Source organism: Alligator sinensis, unplaced genomic scaffold, assembly GCF_000455745.1.
Source record: "Alligator sinensis unplaced genomic scaffold, ASM45574v1 scaffold708_1, whole genome shotgun sequence".
Classification (NCBI taxonomy): Eukaryota; Metazoa; Chordata; order Crocodylia; family Alligatoridae; genus Alligator; species Alligator sinensis.
This window is the reverse complement of record NW_005842183.1, coordinates 1,432,261-1,450,310: the sequence shown is the minus strand read 5'-3', so window position 1 is coordinate 1,450,310 and position 18,050 is coordinate 1,432,261. Positions and strand designations below refer to the sequence as shown.

Here is an 18,050-nt window from a genome sequence, read left to right as displayed (position 1 = left end):
CTCTTTCCTGCCTATGCAGGGGGTTGGACTCGATGATCTATTGAGGTCCCCTTCCGACCCTAGAATCTATGAATCTATAAATCTGCTCTCTGCTAGCTTATGGCCATTATTTCTTGTAACCCCCAGGGGTGCCTTGGTGAGTAAAGCCTCACTAATTCCCTTCTGTGCCCCCATGATGAACTTATAGGCAGCCACAAGGTCGCCTCTCAACCTTTTGCGGAGGCTGAAGAGGTCCAGGTGCCCTAGTCTCTCCTTGTAGGGCTTGGCCTGCAAGCCCTTAACCATACGAGTGGCCCTTCTCTGGACCCTCTCCAGGTTATCCACATCCCTCTTGAAGTGTGGTGCCCAAAACTGCACACAGTACTCCAACTGCGGTCTGACCAGCGCCCGATAGAGGGGAAGTATCACCTTGGTTCTGTTTGTCATGCATCTGCTGATGCACGATAAAGTGCCATTAGCTTTTCTGATGACTACCACTTGGAATACAAATAAACATCAGTTCTAGAAGACAAGACTTCCTTTGAATCTGGTAGTTATGGCATTAGCAGTATTGAGAGTGTTTTTCTCACTGTTTAGTTTTAAAAATTCCCATTGGTTTTGATTGTTGATTCAATCTTAGACTCTATCTGTAAATATATGCCTGTAATATAAAATATATTTATTCAGTTGATATATGGAAATGATTTAATACCATATTTTCTCACATACAGCACCCATTTCCCCCACAGAAAGGGCTGCTAGAAATCCCAAAACACTTCATTTGTGAGAAATGTGGTAAGAAGGGTTTCTGCTGCTTAGGGGCAAAAGTGGAAGTAAAATCTGGGATTCAGAATAATGAGCAGGCTCTGCTCCCAAGCTGCTGCTTCTTAGTTACTACAAAGAGAGATTTTTTTTCCTTCGTTCTCTTTCAAAAACAAGGGGTGTGTTATATTGCAGGGTGTGTTATTTGTGAGAGAACATGGTATTTTCATATGCTATGTTTTATAGTTGTAAGATTGCCTGATGTTGGGGTGCCCCTCTTTGACTTATTGTCTCACTTCCCTGTTGTGATGCATTCACAAGAATACAGGTTTATTTCAATATTTTTATGCGTAATGTGGTTTGATCCTATAAAATGCACCTTTTCGAAAACCAAAGTGTTACAGTTTTTCATTGCAGTATCCTCACTGCTCTCATTAAATACTGTTTTATAGTTAGTTTTTAAGTGAATTAAATATTTACCTCTGGAAATGAAAAGAAAACACTAAAATGTACCATGCATGCTTAATGGTAACATAATGTAAACTTTTTATCTTCTAGGTGGAGGGAAATTTCTGGAGCAGATTCTAAATTCTCAAGAAACTCCATTGAGACAAATTCAGTCTCCTGAGAAGGCATCATTAAACATCAACCAAAAGACCAGGCCTTCTGAAAAAGAGTGGTAAATAAATAGAATTACAGCCTTTCATACAGCCTTTTAAATTTGTAATAAGATTTGGACAGATATATGACGTATTGACCATGGTCCTTGTGTCTGAGGAAGGGGTGCATGATTGAGGACCTAAAAGGGGAGCAGCAGTGGCTGTAATGATTGAGGACCTAAAAGGGGAGCAGCAGTAGATGGAAGATATCTTTGCATTTCCATGATCTCTTAGGTTTGTTGAATAATAACTGGTAACACCTTCCACCAAGGGCCAGCCCAGATCTCTTGAGCACAACACTTCGACTGTTCTCTCTTCTGGAAATACTACTCAGGACATAGTAGGTTGGAAATTAGCCACCTGGAACCAGCTACACTGGCACTGTGTCAACAGCAGGGTTTGCTTATGGCAATAAAATCCACAGCTACCCTGTTTGAACAATTTTATGGCTGCTGTGCATGAGGCCTGGTACCTGCCTGTCAGACTTCCTTTTAAAATCTGGTTATATTATCTTGAACCTATCATGTTTCTTTTTAAACAGTGAACCTGCTGAAAACCAAAATTAATACAAAATAAGTGTAAGTTTAAATTTATACAATCTCTTGAAACATTCAGATAAAAAGAGAGATACTGACTATGTGAGCACCCATCAGAAACCTTGGGCTACAGGCTATGAAGAAACTGGCAGGAAGAAAAGCATTACATTTTTGACATACGGCTTTATAAATGTGGCACAGTAGGTCAGGCACTGAATTAAGGGCGTAATTTGGTGTGGAATCCAGGACTTGTGCTACTGGCACAAGTGATTGCCAGAGTTATCACATACCTGGGACCCAGTCTTTGACTCAAGGAGACGACTTCATTTTTCTCAGCAGGATCTTCCATAGAGCTTACGTTGGGTGGTCTCATACCCCTGTTTTGTAATCTCTACCCAAAATCTGATTGACTTGGTTTTCAGTGTGCTGCTTCCAGTTCCTGGAGAAACACAGATCTGCCTAATCCTTGTTCAAAGGACTACCTAAGGAACTAGTGAGACTCAGTTTTAGGAGACCTGCACAAGTAGGCAGTTGTGTTTTGGTCACTTTCATTAAGGCAGTTTTGAACTTTTTCCCAGGTTGACTTGAAATAATCAAAAGTAATTATGTATTATGTGAACAAGAACTTAACTTCTGTTAAAGTGTGGAACTTATTGCCACAAGAGGTTGTGGAAATTGAGTTTTAAAAGGGACTGGATAAATATTTGAAGGAAAGATGCATCAGTAGCTTTTGAACATGGTAGTTAGGGGCACAGCCTCTGAATCAGAACTTCCTAGACTTTAACTTCTGGAGTCTGCAAATGGGAGAGGGACAGGGGAAAAACCCTTGTCAGACCCTGTTCACTTTCCCTTTCAGTCTTCACTCTGCCACTGTGTGACAAGATACTGGGCAAGATCGACCTATGGTCTGATCTGGTAAATGGCAGTTCTTATGTGCTAATTACTTTCCTGGTGACAGTTAATACCTCTGTTCAATCAATATGAAAAATGGTTTGCTAGGAGAAGTTTATATATCCAAAACGTTTCAGATGGTTTTGTTTAATAAAAATATTTTTGTATGCTGTTTTAGGTGTTTAATTAAATCCTGGCTACCACCCTAATACAGCAGCTTGTCATAAATAATGAGCAGAATCATCATCATTTTCTAACACACTAAAAATGCAAAATTAATGAGTCTGAAAATATTAAGCTATATAATTGCTCAGATAAATGTATTTAGTTATAAAGTGCTCTCCTATGTAGCAAAACATTGCATCAAATTTAGCATAAAGGCTCTGTTTAGTTGTAAATGTTCATGTTTTAATGCGTATATCTATTCCAAACAGAAATGCACCTGTTGTTAGAAAAATAAAGCACAACTGAAAAAATTGATTAAAATTGATGCCTTAAATCAAGGATTTCCATTTGATGATTTAAATTATATATTTAAATTGCCTCGATTTAACAGGGTAGATTTGACTTAAATCACTGCTGTTTTTCCAGGGAAAACACGAAAAGCAGTGTAACTGGGCAAGACCTCTGGAGGAAGAAATAATTGCCTTTCTGAATAAGTGCTTGAAGCTTGTGCAATGTTCAAATCCATATTCAGACACTCTAGTTAGATGAGACTTATTTCTAAAGGAGACCTGACAAAGTATGTCTTGTATTTGAAAACTTGTTTAACTTTATCCCAGTTACATAGGTGGTCCAATAAAATATATCACCCTAAAAAATCTTTGCCTCACACTTATTTCTAAAGTCAGTCAAGAAGCTTTGAGAGTTTAGTAATGTGTATTCTTCACTGCAGGCCTGGCGTCCAGTGTACTGGCTCATTCCCTGCCTTTGAAGGCTCTTCCCAGGATTTCAGTCCAGTTGAGAAGACAGTGAAGAAAGCAGACAATCTACTTCAAGATCTTGGTCAATTGAAAAGAGAGATGCAGGGCATGCTCCAGGTAAAGAGGTGGACTGAATGGATGGAACAATTAACAGTTACAATAAGAGAAAGCATCTTGATGACCATCCTGCTGGGGTCATCTGACCCCAGCAGCCTTTCCTGCCCAAGTGCAGGAGGGCTGGACCCAATGATCTGTAAGGTCCCTTCCAGCGTCTAACAACTATGAAATAATGATTTAAAAAAATGAAATACTGCTCTCTGATATCTAGAAATAGAGCCATTGCTGCCAATCTCTGAATTACTTTTTTGGGGAAATGTCCAATTTCCAACGTGCTGCTAGAGGTGTTGTGACATATAAGTTTCTTCTGCTGCTAAATAAGTACCTTGGATATTGGAATGGCTCTGTACTAGCAGCATTGGAGATAGAAATTAAATTAAGCCAAATAGGTACTTGTTAGTTTAAAAACCAGTGCTGAAATGATTTAGAATAGTGCTGGTCTCCAGAAGTGCATCTAGAAAGAAAATGTAATTCTTAGCACAATTGATTTCCAAGGCTGAGAGCTGGTTTATTGTGCAGCCCGTAGTGCCTTAGCAATAGCACTGATTCATTTACAAAAAGGCCAGACCAAAAGGTAATAGCAGCAGCATTAGAACAATGAACATTACTGTTGAACGCGAGAGCCAGGACTTCAGCAGTGCTTTGGAACTACAGGAGAACCTGCATCATTTGTATCTGGGTGGTTTGCAGTCTGCTTAATTAGCAGCTTGTTGCACCCTTTATTTCAAAGGTGCTGTTTCTCTAGCCACTTGAAATAAAAGCCACAGCTTTGAAATAGAAGCCACAGCAGGGGTGGGCAGTTATTTTTGGCGGAGGGCCATTTACCCAGTTTTGGCAGGCTGTTGAGGGCCGCATGGGTAGCCCCGCCCCTTGACAGGTGCCCCACCCCTTGACGGGTGCCCCACCCCCTGGAAACAATCTTGGGACCAATGTCCCAATGTCTTGGGACTAATGTCCCAGGGCCAGCATTGGTGGGGCCCAAAGCGGGGCACAGGCCCACAGGGGTCTGTGGATTTGGGCTGGGCTGCACCAGCAGGGAGTGGGGGAGCTGGCTTGGCTCCATAGAGCCCTTGCCAGCTGGGACATCATGCTCCTGCCACACTGCTCCGGGACCCGCTGGCACTGGCCCCGGGACACTGGTATGGGCCCCATGCTCCCGCTGGCTCCCCACCCGCTCACGCCCAGTGCCCCCCAGCCCAGCGGTACAGGTGGGGGGCAGTGCACAGCCCCGACCCCCTGCTTGCCAGCAGGGAAGAAGCTGGTGCTGAGCATGGGGAAAAATGGCCCCTTGCCTTCCCCATAGCCGGTGCTCCCTGCTGCAGGTGCTTGCAGCCTGTGCGGGGCTGTCCGGAGCGGTCACAGGCAGCCTCATGCAGGCTGCGAGCAGCTGCAGCGCAGGGCACCGGGTGTGGGGCGGGGAGGGGCCGCTTCTTCCCTGCCTGGGGTCCCCCTGCCCCCACTTACCTGAGCTTCCTGTGCCGGGGCAGCCACGTGCTCCCAGCCCCGAAACCGCGGCTGGGGGGCGGGGCTGGGTGGGCCCTGCTGTTGTTGGAGCCTGCCGGGCTTTATTTTTAGGGGCCCCACGGGCCAGATGGAACGGCCTCGTGGGCCAGATCTGACCTGTGGGCCGTATTTTGCCCACCTCTAAGCCACAGCAAGTGGCTGGAGCACCTCAGTGATCCTGTGCATCTCGTTGTTTTTTCTGCAGGACACCTGTTAAGGCATTCCCCATCTCTATACTTATGAGCTCATTGTAGCTCATTGCCACAGCAAAATTCTGCAGCACACCTGTTCATTTCTGATGGCACACCATTGTGCTGTGGCACACTGATTGGGAAACACTACTGTACAGGATAGGATAGCAGGAAGCGATGGGAGGCTGAGCAAGTAGTAAGCGTAGACCCCTTGCAGGTGTTACACTTATTGAACAATTAACATGTTAATCATGCAACAGATTATAACATGCTACACATTCAACCAATTTATCGAACAACGGAAATGTCAAATCAGCCACTGAGGTATTGTACATTTAATTTGGAACATCTTAGTGGATGATTTGCATCACACTTTAATTTGAACTTGTGGCATGTCAAAGGGTGCTCAGGGAGCCCTGTTCAGGCGCCACATCCCAGTGTTGTGCTGCCCGCAACCCCATTTAAATTTCTTAGCGAGAAGGGAGCACTGGCAAGTTGGAAGGGCATGTGTGCAGCTGATGCTTGGCTTTTCAGCAAGCCTTTAAAGGTCTGGGCATGCTATTACACCTGAAGAATTTGATCCCATGTCCCAAAAATTACCATCCTGTCATGCCAGATCTTGAACATCTAGCATGGCAGGACATGTGATCTTTATGGGACCTGGAATAAAAATCCTTCAGCTTCTATACTGTGTTTAGATTAACATCTGCTAGGGGCCTTTGTGAAGTAAGTCACATTTACATAGTGGGATGTGCCAAAAGGACAGAGAGCAGATGAACAAATGTATGTTATATCTGGTTTAAAAGAGGAAGGGGAGCTGCTGCTCAGGAGTGTGCATGGGCTGTATGTGTGTAATCCTGTGCTGAGATGAGTTAGCTGTATTGTTCACTTTAACTCCAAATGAAGTAGAGTTGAAACTAAATTGTTTTTGCTAAGCTGAGGTGAGATGCAGGAGATGGAGCTTGAGGACACTCTTCTTGCCCAAAGGAAGGATAGAGGGATGTTTAGTCGTACCGTATTCTCTTTAGAATTTTTAGATCAAAATATATTCATCTCTGTGCCTTTTTTTCTGTCTTGTTCAGGAAGCAAAGACCTGGAAGTCAAGCATGAATGACTTTGTTAAGGTATAGTTGTTTTTTAAAATTGTTTCAAAACTGTTGGTTTAAACCAATGAGTCTCAGCCAGGACATCATGAATTTCTGCCGGATCCTTTGAAAGGCGCTATGAGTTGTGAGGAGATAAGCTAAGTAAATGCAGGCTCAAGCTTGTCCTTGCCTGAACCCAACAGGTATTGTTCAGCCCTTCCACAAGGAGGTAAGCGCTGTAATGTATAAATTAATTTTTGAAATTGGGTACCACTCAGTTCATAAAAGTTATGAAGGGGTGCCTCAAGTCCAAAAAGGTTGAGAACTGTTTTGCTTACTATATTTACATGAATCTAAGACAAGGTTTCCTCCCTCCAAATAAGCCTGCGGGAGGTCTCCACTTGAATTCAAATACCAGCCCAGGGCAGGTGGCATCTCAGCGCTGGCTTTGGCTCCAGGCTCAGGGGTGATTTGGCTCATTTGTCAGAGGTGGGGCTTACAGTTGAGGGAGTGCAGGGGAGATGAGGGGGGTGTAAGGGGAAATGCACCTCCTCCTGCTTGTGGGGAGCATCAGGGAGATGATACAGCCTGCCCCTTCCCCAGCTGCCGCCTCTCCTCCTTACCTTCTGCTCCATCTTGGGTCTCCAGCTCTGACCTGGCCTGGCTGGAAGCTACTTCTGTTTCTCCCTGGCTGGGCTGGGGCCGGCTGGAGCCATTGCTTCTGCTGACTGCCCCAGGGCCAGAGTAGAGCTGCAGCAGAAGGTAAGCAGGGAAAAGGGCAGGCGTGGTGGAACAGGTGGCAGGGGACGGGCATAGGTGTCGGGGAAGTAAGGAGTGGGGGTGGAGGCAGCAAGGGGGCAAGCACTGGCAGGGAAGGCAGGTGGCTGGGGAGCAGGCATAGGTATGGCAGGGGGCAGCCAGGGGCAGGGGACTGGGACCAAGGGCTGGCCCCTTGTCCCCTGCAGCTGCTTTCCCCATCGCTATAATGTGGTGGGGAGGATGGGACAGGACAAATATTAAGGCAGCTGTCCACTGATTTGCTTCTATACATGGAAAACTATAAATGTGTTATAATTAGGGGTCTGCTGAAATCGAGGTGGCTGCCAGCAGATTTCACAGAGAGACCAGGACTCGGGCAGCCATTTTCACGGGCTGAGCGAAGTGGGCCCCCCACACCTCTGACTGAAAGGCCCTGGAAGTCCCACCCTTCCCTGCAGATTGCCAGATGACTCCACATTGTTGTTTGCTAATAGTATTTGTCAGTTAATGGCTTCCACAGGCTTAAGCTCCTGATTAAGTGATCTTGGAGCAGGGGCTGGGCAGCTGACAGCTGCCCGGGGCAGGGGATGGTGTCCAACCTCTGCTCCCAATGGATAAGCATGTAGAAGTACTCCCAGGGAAAGCTTACTGTGCAATATTTTACTGCATAATAAGCTTACAGTGCATTGATAGCACGTATAGATGTGCCCAGCAAGTCTGGAAGAGTGCTATATATCTCTTTCTCCCTTCTGTTCTTGTAACCTAGGTAATATATTTTTTAGTACTTATGGTATTCATAGAATCATAAAAAGTTAGGTTTGGAAGGGACCTCAGGAGGTCACATCTAGTCCAACCCCCTGCTCAAACCAGGACCAGCCCCAACTAGATCATCCCAGCCAAGGCTTTGTGTAGCCGGGTTTTGAAAACCTCCAAGGATGGAGCTTTCACCACCTTTCTGGTTGACCTGTTCCAGTGTTTTACTACCCTCCTAGTGGGAGAATTCTTCCTAATAGCTAACCTAAATTTCCCTTGCTGCAACTTGAGACCATTGTTCATTGTTCTGTATCTGCCACCACTGAGACCAGTCCAGCTTCATCTTCTTTTGAACCCCCCTTCAGGGAGTAGTAGACTGCTATTAAGTCCTCCTCTCAGTCTTCTCTTCTCTAGACTAAATAAGACCAGTTCCCCCAGTCTTTCCTTGTAAGTCATGTGCCCCAGCCCCTTCACCATTTTTGTTGCACTCTGTTGGACTCTCTCCAATGCTTCCACATCCTTTCTGTAGTGAGGGCCCCAAAACTGAACATAGTACTGCAGTGTGGCCTCACCAGTGCTGAACAGAGGGGAATAATCACTTCCCTCAGTCCGCTGGCAACACACCTACCAAAGCAGCCCAGGATGCCGTTAGCCTTCCTGGCACCAAGGGCACACTTCTGGCTCATATCCAGCTTATTGTCCACTATCACCCCCAGATCCTTTTCTGCAGAGCTGCTGCCCAGCCGGTCAGCTTCCAGCCTGTACCGGTGCATGGGATTACAGATTCATGAAATGGGAATTTTGAAACCCATAGTTATTTTGATCTTTTATTCTTGTCTGTTCATGGCCTTTCTGTTAATAGTTAGCAGTTTAATTTTATTTTTGACTTGTTAAAAGTTTTAATCAAGTTTTTAGTTTTAGTAGCTTTTAGTATTTCTTTTTCTTTATTCCTATACATAGTAAACCTCAGCAGAAGTGGCAGTAGACTCTGTTGCTCTTGAGTCATGTGATAACTTATCTTTGGGAGAAGATTGATCCCAGTAGGAGTTACATGCATGTGTCTGGGAGAAAAATGTGTTCCTTGTTTTTCATAATTAATGATACTTGAGTGTGATTTACATGTGATATCTGATATTTATATTCTAAATTGTATGTTGTTATCATTTCTGCTCATGCTGGGTATCTTGTATTATAGGAAAAAAAACATTTGTGAGAATTTAAAATTTCCTTCCATTTCTTTAACTGTTGGATTTAGTTTTATAAGATGGACCACTCCTCATTTATGCTGAAGTCAATGGTAGTTAAAAGTGCTTGTAATACTACTAGGTTGAGCCTTGGAATTGATGATGATTATCAGTAAAATCGATTAAATTACATAATGTAGAAAAACGATGTAATGTTTAAATACTTTTGCTTTAATTTTAGCCTAATAACCCCATTATCACTCCTGGTCTTCCTGACCAGCATCAGCTCTCCAAGCCATCCATTCTTGAGAAAGTTAAAGCTCCAAAATCTGTGTTGAAGGATGCTGAAAAGATTTTGAGAGGAGTGCAAAACAATAAAAAGATGCTTGAAGAAAATCTGGAAGCCATTATTCGTGCAAAAGACGGAGATGCCATGTACACCTTTATCAATGCCTTGACTGTAAACCGGTAGGATCATATTGCTTAATTTTCCACACTACTATCGAAACCCACCTTCACATGCTTCTGTGTCAGTTTTCTTAACTTTGTGTTCAAGAATTCTTGAGATTTCCTGTGGAGCCTATTAATGCCACTTTTCAGTAATTGGGAGGTGACTTTTCTTGAACTTTCAGTGTGTTTTGTTTTTTTTTCCCCCAGACCTCATGTATAAATTATTTCTCAGTAGGGTTTACATCACTTTTTTGACTTCTTGATCTGGTTTCAGTGCTAGAATTAAAAAAACCCAAAACAAATCCAGACTTCACATAAAGCAATGTAGTTCTGCTACCAAAACAATTCAACATATGACTTAATATAAACAGCTTTAGGTTAAGGTGGGGAGAAATGTCTGTCTGCATTGAGAAGATTCTTCTTAAGGCTAATATCCGTAGAGTTGATGGGATCTTTGTTTTAGCTCTTAAGCTTGTTTTTGCTCAGTCAGCACGGAAAGATCTTTGTTCTGTTAACCCCCCTGTCCACCTCTCTCGCATACATGCACATCTCTTCTCTGAGTCATAGTTCCAGTCTTCCTGGCAATTTGCTACTTGATTTTCATTTCTCAGCGTGTAAGATCAGGTTGTCATTTGTGTTTTTGTTCTTGTCCTGTCAAGCATGAAAAGGATGACATTTTAGAGGTTGGGTTTGTTTTTTTTTGCCAGTCTAGTTGAAGTTAAATTTTCCGTCAGCAGCAGGATTTATTGTGTCTTACGTGGACAGGATAGCACAAGTTCTGAGTTTCCATTCTTCCTTCCAGAATTTCTTAAAATTATTTTTTCCCGTCAAGTTAAATCATCCCAATCAAGGGAGGTTTAAAAATGGTGGAGAATCCTAGAGGGGTGAAATGAAGGTTGGTAATTGTTGTTCTTTCTGAGTGGTAGCACCCCTTGGCCTCACGGGATCTCAGACCAGGCCTTCAAACCCTTTTTTTTCCCTTCCCTAGTGTTTTTGGAGGTAGTTTAGAAACTCTCATCTTTTTGCAGCATGAGCGTCAGATCTAGAGCAGATCAAAAGCCTTACTTTCTGTCCCTTTATCTTTTTGTTTAATTTTGCATTAGTAAAGTGTAGTCAATCCGTTTCCCAGGCCATCCTGCTCTAAATGTTTGCTTGCCTTTCCGATTGCTACTCCTTAGCAGGCTTGCAGCTACAAGGGCCTGTGTGGACACATGCACTCAGTTATGTGCTTGAAATGGTAGTCAGCCTCTCCTCAGATATGACGAGGGCAAAAGTGGGATGAATTGTGTTTGTTCGATGTGCAGAGCAGCCCTATAGAATAACCCTGCATTCTTCCCTGTGCATTATTCTTTGATTCATGCTTTTGACATGAATCCTGACTTTAACCATTATTATTACAGAACTGGTTTCCTTGTTGACAGCACCCAGTTTTTCTCATCTGGGGTTTTTTTTTCCCTTTCTTTTTTTTTTTTTTTTTTGGACCACTCTAGTTTCAGTTAACTTACTGCTTGCTTAATTAAATGATATATCCAAAATATACTTGGGTGGTGGTTTCTGTTGTATTACTGGTGCTGTCTTTCACCAATGTATTCTTACAAAACCTACAATTGGTTTCCTTTTGTAAAGGTTTTTTTCAGGAATGGGGATTCCGTTTCAGAGAAAAGAATGATCTCTCGCTAAAATAATAATATTCATCTGCTCATTTTTTCCGCAAAGTTAGACGTGTATTATATTCTCCTGTACCCTTCACCTTTTCTCCATTATGCCATCTTATCTCATGTCCTGCCACCTACTTGGGAGAGATTAGAATAGTCATAGTGCACAGAAATAGGGGAGCTTCCACAAGCGACATACTGAGAGCAGAGCCCAGGAGTGGGAGAGTAGCATATTCACTTTCAGCACATTTGTGGGCTCAGAAAGTAAGAAATAAGTCTTATTTTTCCTTGTTTGTTTGGTTGTTTGTTTTAAACACCCCTCAGGAAAAGTCAGTACTTAGCTAGGAAGTAAATATTTACTGTTTGAGGATTTTGTGACCTAAAAATAGCACTTTCTTCTTTGTGTTTCAGAGATGTATTAGAAGAGATTCGTATTAGAAAGACGGTAGATGAGTGGATTAAAACAATCAGCATGGAAATTCAGGTATAGCTCAAACAAAACGTTTGCGTTGGTTTCTCACATGATCATATTTTTATGTGACCTTTTAGAAATACTGCTCACTTTCAAGGTGAAAACATTGGGGCGCTGTGTATTATGCTGGTTTATATCTTGACCTAACAAAATGTTCACACACATTTTAAAACTAGCTTTGCTTAATGAAGATCACTGAGTCACAGTTACTGCTTACCCTGAAACACAGATCAATTGTCAGAACTTCAAAGCTGTCCATAGCCTCCCCTGATCGGCTTGAAGATAAAGTCTCCTTTTACAATGTTTATGTTTTATCATCAGGCTGAAATGGCAAGAAATGATTATGAACAAACGAAATATGTTCAAAAAGATCAAAAGACTCCATGGATCAAGAGAACTCAGAACATCAGGGATATGAAAACCAAGAAAGAAATTAAAACAAAAAATCAAAAAGCCCAAGGATTCTTGACAAAGAAGTCTTTATCTGCAGGCAAGCCTGTTCACAAACAGATGGGGGAGAACTTTATAAGGCAGAGCTCAAGACTTGAATCTTCTTCTGAGAGTCTGCAGAATAAAGAAGAAAGGGTAGAGGTGAGATCCTAAGTAATTTGCCTGCTGTTCTGGTAATAACTATACATCAGTTTTCAATAGAAAATCAGATCAGAACTATCAGTGCGTCCTACTCTCTTTTACAGAAAATAAAATGGTTGCTTGTAAGACAAATACTTCTCCTTTAGTTTGGGAGCAGAGCTCATGCTATATATATGTTTAATATTTGACAATATGCAATAAAGCCACATGGCTTTGCTTAAAGGGCTATGTGCATTACTTCAGTATAAACTGTCAGACATGCATGTAAAAAAAATAGCTCCTTCCCTTGAGTTTCCCTTGTAAGGAAAGTCTTGTTGAGCGCTCTGCTAAATATCTGTCTAGCTGTATAGATTTAGATAAATAGATATTTATATTTAGTAACACAAGTTAGAGTTGGTTAACAAATGGGTAATAACTGATACAAAAATAATTATGTACGTTGACTGTTAATTCACGACACTTCTAGGATGTGGATGTGTCATGACATGAAGTGAAATTGTTTTGAAAGAACTACAGGGGACATTTGTATGTGCTGAATGTCTGCTCCGACACGTGCTATTTAGCAGGCATTGGAGCAGACTCAATTGAGTCTGCTGGATAGTGCTAATTTGCACACTCGAGCAACCTCTGCATCACATATTCAGCATCCCCATGCTTCAAAATGGCAGTGGGAGTGCTTGAATTAAAGCTCCTCAAACAAGCTTTAGTTAGTGTCCCCACTGCCATTTTGAAGTGTGGGATGCTGAATACATGTGATGCTGTGGGCACTTTAATTAGATTGGCTCTAGGAGCTGATCTAGTTAAAAGTGCAACCCCTGCCCACCCCCCCAACCAACCCGGAGCATGTGTAAATCGCCCAGAATTACTTACTTCTCTATAGAATGTCACAAAACTAGAACAGGTGGGTAGGTACAACAGTAATTTTACAGGTTTAGGCCTTCATAATGACTGGTTTATAAAATGCATTTTCTTTTTTCAGGGACATGTGAATGTAGTGGTACCAAATGAAGAGTATCTGTCTCAGGTTTATGGGAAACCCATTTACCAGGGTCACCGCAGCACACTTAAAAAAGCACCGTATCTCAGATTCAATTCTCCATCTCCTAAATCTAAACCTCAAAGACCAAAAGTGCTAGAATGTGTAAGAGGTGAGTGATCCCTTCATGTAAATGCTTAAATTACAAAAAGGTGTGTCTACTTTGTCACTTTTGCCAGGTTTGCCTTTTGGAACTGCAGATAGAAGATTCGAGCACCCATGCACTGCTGGGGCACTCAAGCTTATTTAATGCAGGGCACATAAAATCAGTAATGACTTTTCTTTTTTTTTTTAAATGAGCCTTATTTTTAAAAGTAAAGTATTTATGTAAAATAAAATGGGAAGTTGACAGCCTATGTTCAGGCACAAACATATTGTTTATTAAAATTATTTAAATAAAAATGTTGTTATTTAACAGCATGTTTGCGGTCTTGTGGTAGAAATCACTGGTGAGGTATCTAGAAACAGTCTGACTCCTGAACCAGCTTTGGATACAGCTGTCACTGGGGCAGGTACAGGGAGTCTTTTCAGTTTATCTGGCTAGTTCAAGCTCAGTGACTTGTTCATTTATAATTAAGAAACCAACTTGGTTCATAAACCAGGAAAGCTTCTGGTTTTTGTTTTGGGGTTTTTTTTTTCTCTTCCAGTCTGTGAATAAAAATGAAATACGAGTTTGAGACCTGCTAATTCAGTGGTTTTGAGCTTTGTTAGATTGAAAGCACCACTCATTAGATTCCAGGGCCCTCTAAGAAATGCCAGCTCTTAGTTTTCTCTTATTTCTTTTACTACACAAAAATACTAGAACAAGTCTTCCATTGCAAAAGAATTAGAAAGCCCACAGCAGGTCAGAATGTTCTTCGTATTGTGGAGTCCTGTTTGAAATCTCTGGACTTATTTTGTAAATCATGTTTTCACACCTAACAGAGAACATCTGTGACACACCCCACGGCACCCTTAAACTATCTCAAGGTATCCTGGAGCGCCATGCATCTTGGTTGAGAATCACTGTGCTAGTTCTTAAACATTGTTTCTAGCCCTTATGTACTTCAGTCAGTTTAATTTATTCGTTGCAAATGATACTTTCTTTGTTTAATAAATCCGTTACAATGTAGAACAAACCTTAGTAAGCTTATTTGTTATGTTTCCTAAAATATATATATGGTAGTTTTATTTAACTATTTTAAAAAAGTTGTTTGTAGGTTGTAATACTCATTTTAGTGGGACAAATGAATAACATGACTTCTGTCACTTCAGTAAAATGAAAGTAAGAAGATTGGAGACTAATTTGTCTGAAAAACCTTCTTGTAGAGCAGATTTTGCCATTTAAATCCATAATATGTATTATAATATGTAATTCATAATATGTTATTATGCAAATGAAGAACATTTCCCTTTTTTCGTGGTGTCTCTTGGAACGGTATACAGTATAACCTCATAAATCCGGATGTCAAATATCCAGAATTCTCAAAAATCTGGTACTTTGAAAAAATACACTAGATTGGGGAGTAGCAGCGGCTGGTCCCGGAGCAGCAGAGGGGGAAGCTTGCATGCAGTGGCTACCACCACCATCCACCACCCTGCCTTGCTGCTTCATGTGCGGCCGCTGCTCCGGGACTGGCTGCCGCTTCGGTTTAAAAAATTCGGAGTTTTCAAATTTCTAGCAGGTGCTCCATCCTGAGCATGCCAGATTCATGAGGTTATACTGTGTTATGCCCTGTTCACATTGTCAGAAGAAAAATGTATAGTAGCTCCTAACATTTATTTGGTCCTGAAGCAGAACTCTTTTAAAAGAATGTTTAATCAGTAGGTCTGATTTTTGCTGCGTCTGAAATAGGAACATTTTTCTTATGCTTCTGCAGTACTTTATTCCCTTGGAGATGGTCACAGTCTCTCTTGGGAGGCCAATCAATCAGTACTATACAAGTACTCAAGATCAGTCTTGTTCAGCATGTCTGTTTTAAAAACAATGTATGATACAATGTTAACTGCTTTCTATGAGCAGCTTGCATAATTCAGTAATTTCATTTACATATAAAGGTATTATTTGCACGTGATAAACCAGACATGTGCTTTAAAATATGATTCTTGTTGGTTCTTTCATTTTCTTTGTCCCCAAATGCTTGATTCACTCAATGTTTAATTTTTCAGAACCTCTGAATGTGATAAATAGGCACTTGAAAAGCCTGAAGTCAGTATGAACTCTGGCTAGCCTTTACCAAAAACAATTCTCTTTTAAGTCATTGAGTTGGGTTAGCACAACAGCAGCCTGTATGCTATAATAAAATAATACATCTCTCTCCCTCCCTCTCTCTCTCTTTTTTCTTCCTGTGGTTGAGAACTCTTTGCAAGTTTATTTGTCTCCCTGTATCCTGAGGATAATTAAAGACAGGCAGGCTTATTTTTTCTTTAAGAGGAAGCGGAAAACAAAAATATTGTCATTTTAATGAACGTTTATTGTAACCAGAGCTTCTTTAGAGAGTTATTGTGATCCTAAACTTCCATTTTTAGTAGCTTTAGACTGAGGTAATGGTAGCATTTGACTGGTTTTTAAGACACTTGAATTCTTTACTGCCTTGATCCCTCTGTACCTTAGTGCCTTGTCAGAAAAATAGTGAAAAATGATAACTTCTAGACGAGTGGCTTGGGGATAAAACAGGGGGTGAGGGGTTGTGAGTTGCTGTTCTGTGGGATGCTGCAGTGGTGGGACCATATAAAGACTTGGATACTTAGGTCTTAAGCTGGTTGTGATTCCCTGTATTGTAAGACTGCAAATCACAAACATGGCGTAAACAATGGAAAATAGTAAATTCTTAATCTTAGAAGTAATTTTCTTGCATGTATTAGGCATGGTTCTTTTTTCTCTTGGTGAAATTGCACACTGGTAGTACCCCTTCTAGACTGTATGTACCACACTACACAGACCTGTGTATGTAATTGTCAGAGCTCCAGTTCACGTGTGCACATGTGTGTAAGATCCAATTGTGTGTGTGTGTGTGTGTGTGTAATTGGCCCTGGGTATGACCATGAACTGCATAAGAGGTCTTAACACAGTGCTGACTATGACACTAACCGTGCCTTCGTCTGCTGCAAAATCAGAATCGTTGTCAAAAAGATCCACCATAGCAAAGCTACCAGATGTCATCAGGTAGACATCAGCCAAACTAAAGACTTAGAAAAATGCAGACTGTTCAATGGAAAAGTTGTGAAAGCAGGTTTACCTAACAATTTAGCCACCCAGGCTTGGGAAAGCTTAAAAAACTAACATGTACAATGCTGCTATAACAACATTTGGCAAAACATGGAAGAGAAATGCAGATTGGTTTGAAGAGCACTCTGAAACCCTTCTACCACTGGCTGCGAACAAAAGGACAGTGCTAACCAGCTATAAGAAATCTCCCAACACCAGAACCCTGGGAAATCTGAGGAAAGCTTGGAGAGAAATGCAAAAGGAGGCCAAGATGTGTGCCCAAGCTTTTTGACTGAAACTGCAATGATATTCAGAAAGCAGCTGATGCAGGTGATGGCTGTGGACTGACAAAGGTATCAAATGAGCAATTGGTCCAGTCAAGAAGAAAACAGGTCTGCTAGAAGGCTTAAATAGAAATGCCATTACTGATTACAAAAACCCTACTCTAGTGTTGGATTGAAAAATATTGAATTCTGTACTCCAGTGAGACTGAAATCAAACACGAAAAGCTTGAAGAATTACCACAGTTCGAAGTTATGATGGATTTAGACGCTGAATCTACATTAGAAGATTTCTAGAAGGCTTTAAATTGATTCCTGGGAACAAGCTTCCGGCAATGACTGTTTGCCTGCTGAAATCTGCAAGTGTGGCAACGATGAATTACTTCTAAAGCTCCAAGAAATTATACTGCTCTGTTGGAAAGAGGAAGCAGTACCACAAGATTTCAAAGATGCTCGGCTTGCACAATTGTACAGAAACAAAGGGGACAGAAGCGACTGTGCCAGCTGTGGAGGTATCTCCCTGTTGAACATTGTTGGAAAAACTGTCACACACATCATGCTCCCTAGGCTGCAGTCTCTAGGTGAAGGAATCTATCCTGAAAATCAATGTGGTTTTTGGTCAGGACACTGCCATTGATGTGATGTTTTCAGTCAAGCAACTGCAAGAGAAGTGTAGAGAAAAACGCATACCACTGCGCATATCCTTCATCGATCTGATGCAGGTCTTTGATACACTCAGCAGACAGGGCCTTTTTACTGTTCTGAAGAAACTGGGTTGTGTTGTCCCCCCCTGTCCCTCCCCAAACTACTGAACATTATTTGCTCATTACATCAAGGTATGAAGGTAACTCTAGTGTATGAAAACAAAGAATCAAAAGACTTTGACATCAATAACGAGGTGAAACAGGGGTGTGTGTCTTAACCCCTGTTCTTTTTAACATCTATGTGGCAGTGCACTGTATGTGCCGGCCACTCTAAGGGCCTGGAGCTGGCAGCCTCCAGGTGCCTGATTAGGGCAGCCATTTTGAGGCAAGGG

At 41.8% G+C, this 18,050-nt stretch overlaps 1 protein-coding gene across 12 annotated transcripts in view; it reads left to right on the top strand.

Moving 5' to 3' along the window:
• The window catches only part of KIAA0586 (KIAA0586 ortholog), a 114,499-nt gene that overhangs the window by 15,802 nt on the left and 80,647 nt on the right, over window positions 1–18,050 (top strand). For all 12 annotated transcript variants that reach the window (XM_025207145.1, XM_025207146.1, XM_025207143.1 and 9 more), the window contains 7 exons: window positions 1,300–1,420; window positions 3,723–3,867; window positions 6,644–6,685; window positions 9,584–9,810; window positions 11,859–11,931; window positions 12,241–12,510; window positions 13,490–13,658. In XM_025207145.1, the coding sequence (XP_025062930.1) occupies window positions 1,300–1,420; window positions 3,723–3,867; window positions 6,644–6,685; window positions 9,584–9,810; window positions 11,859–11,931; window positions 12,241–12,510; window positions 13,490–13,658 (1,047 nt within the window). The remainder of the gene's footprint in view (window positions 1–1,299; window positions 1,421–3,722; window positions 3,868–6,643; window positions 6,686–9,583; window positions 9,811–11,858; window positions 11,932–12,240; window positions 12,511–13,489; window positions 13,659–18,050) is intronic.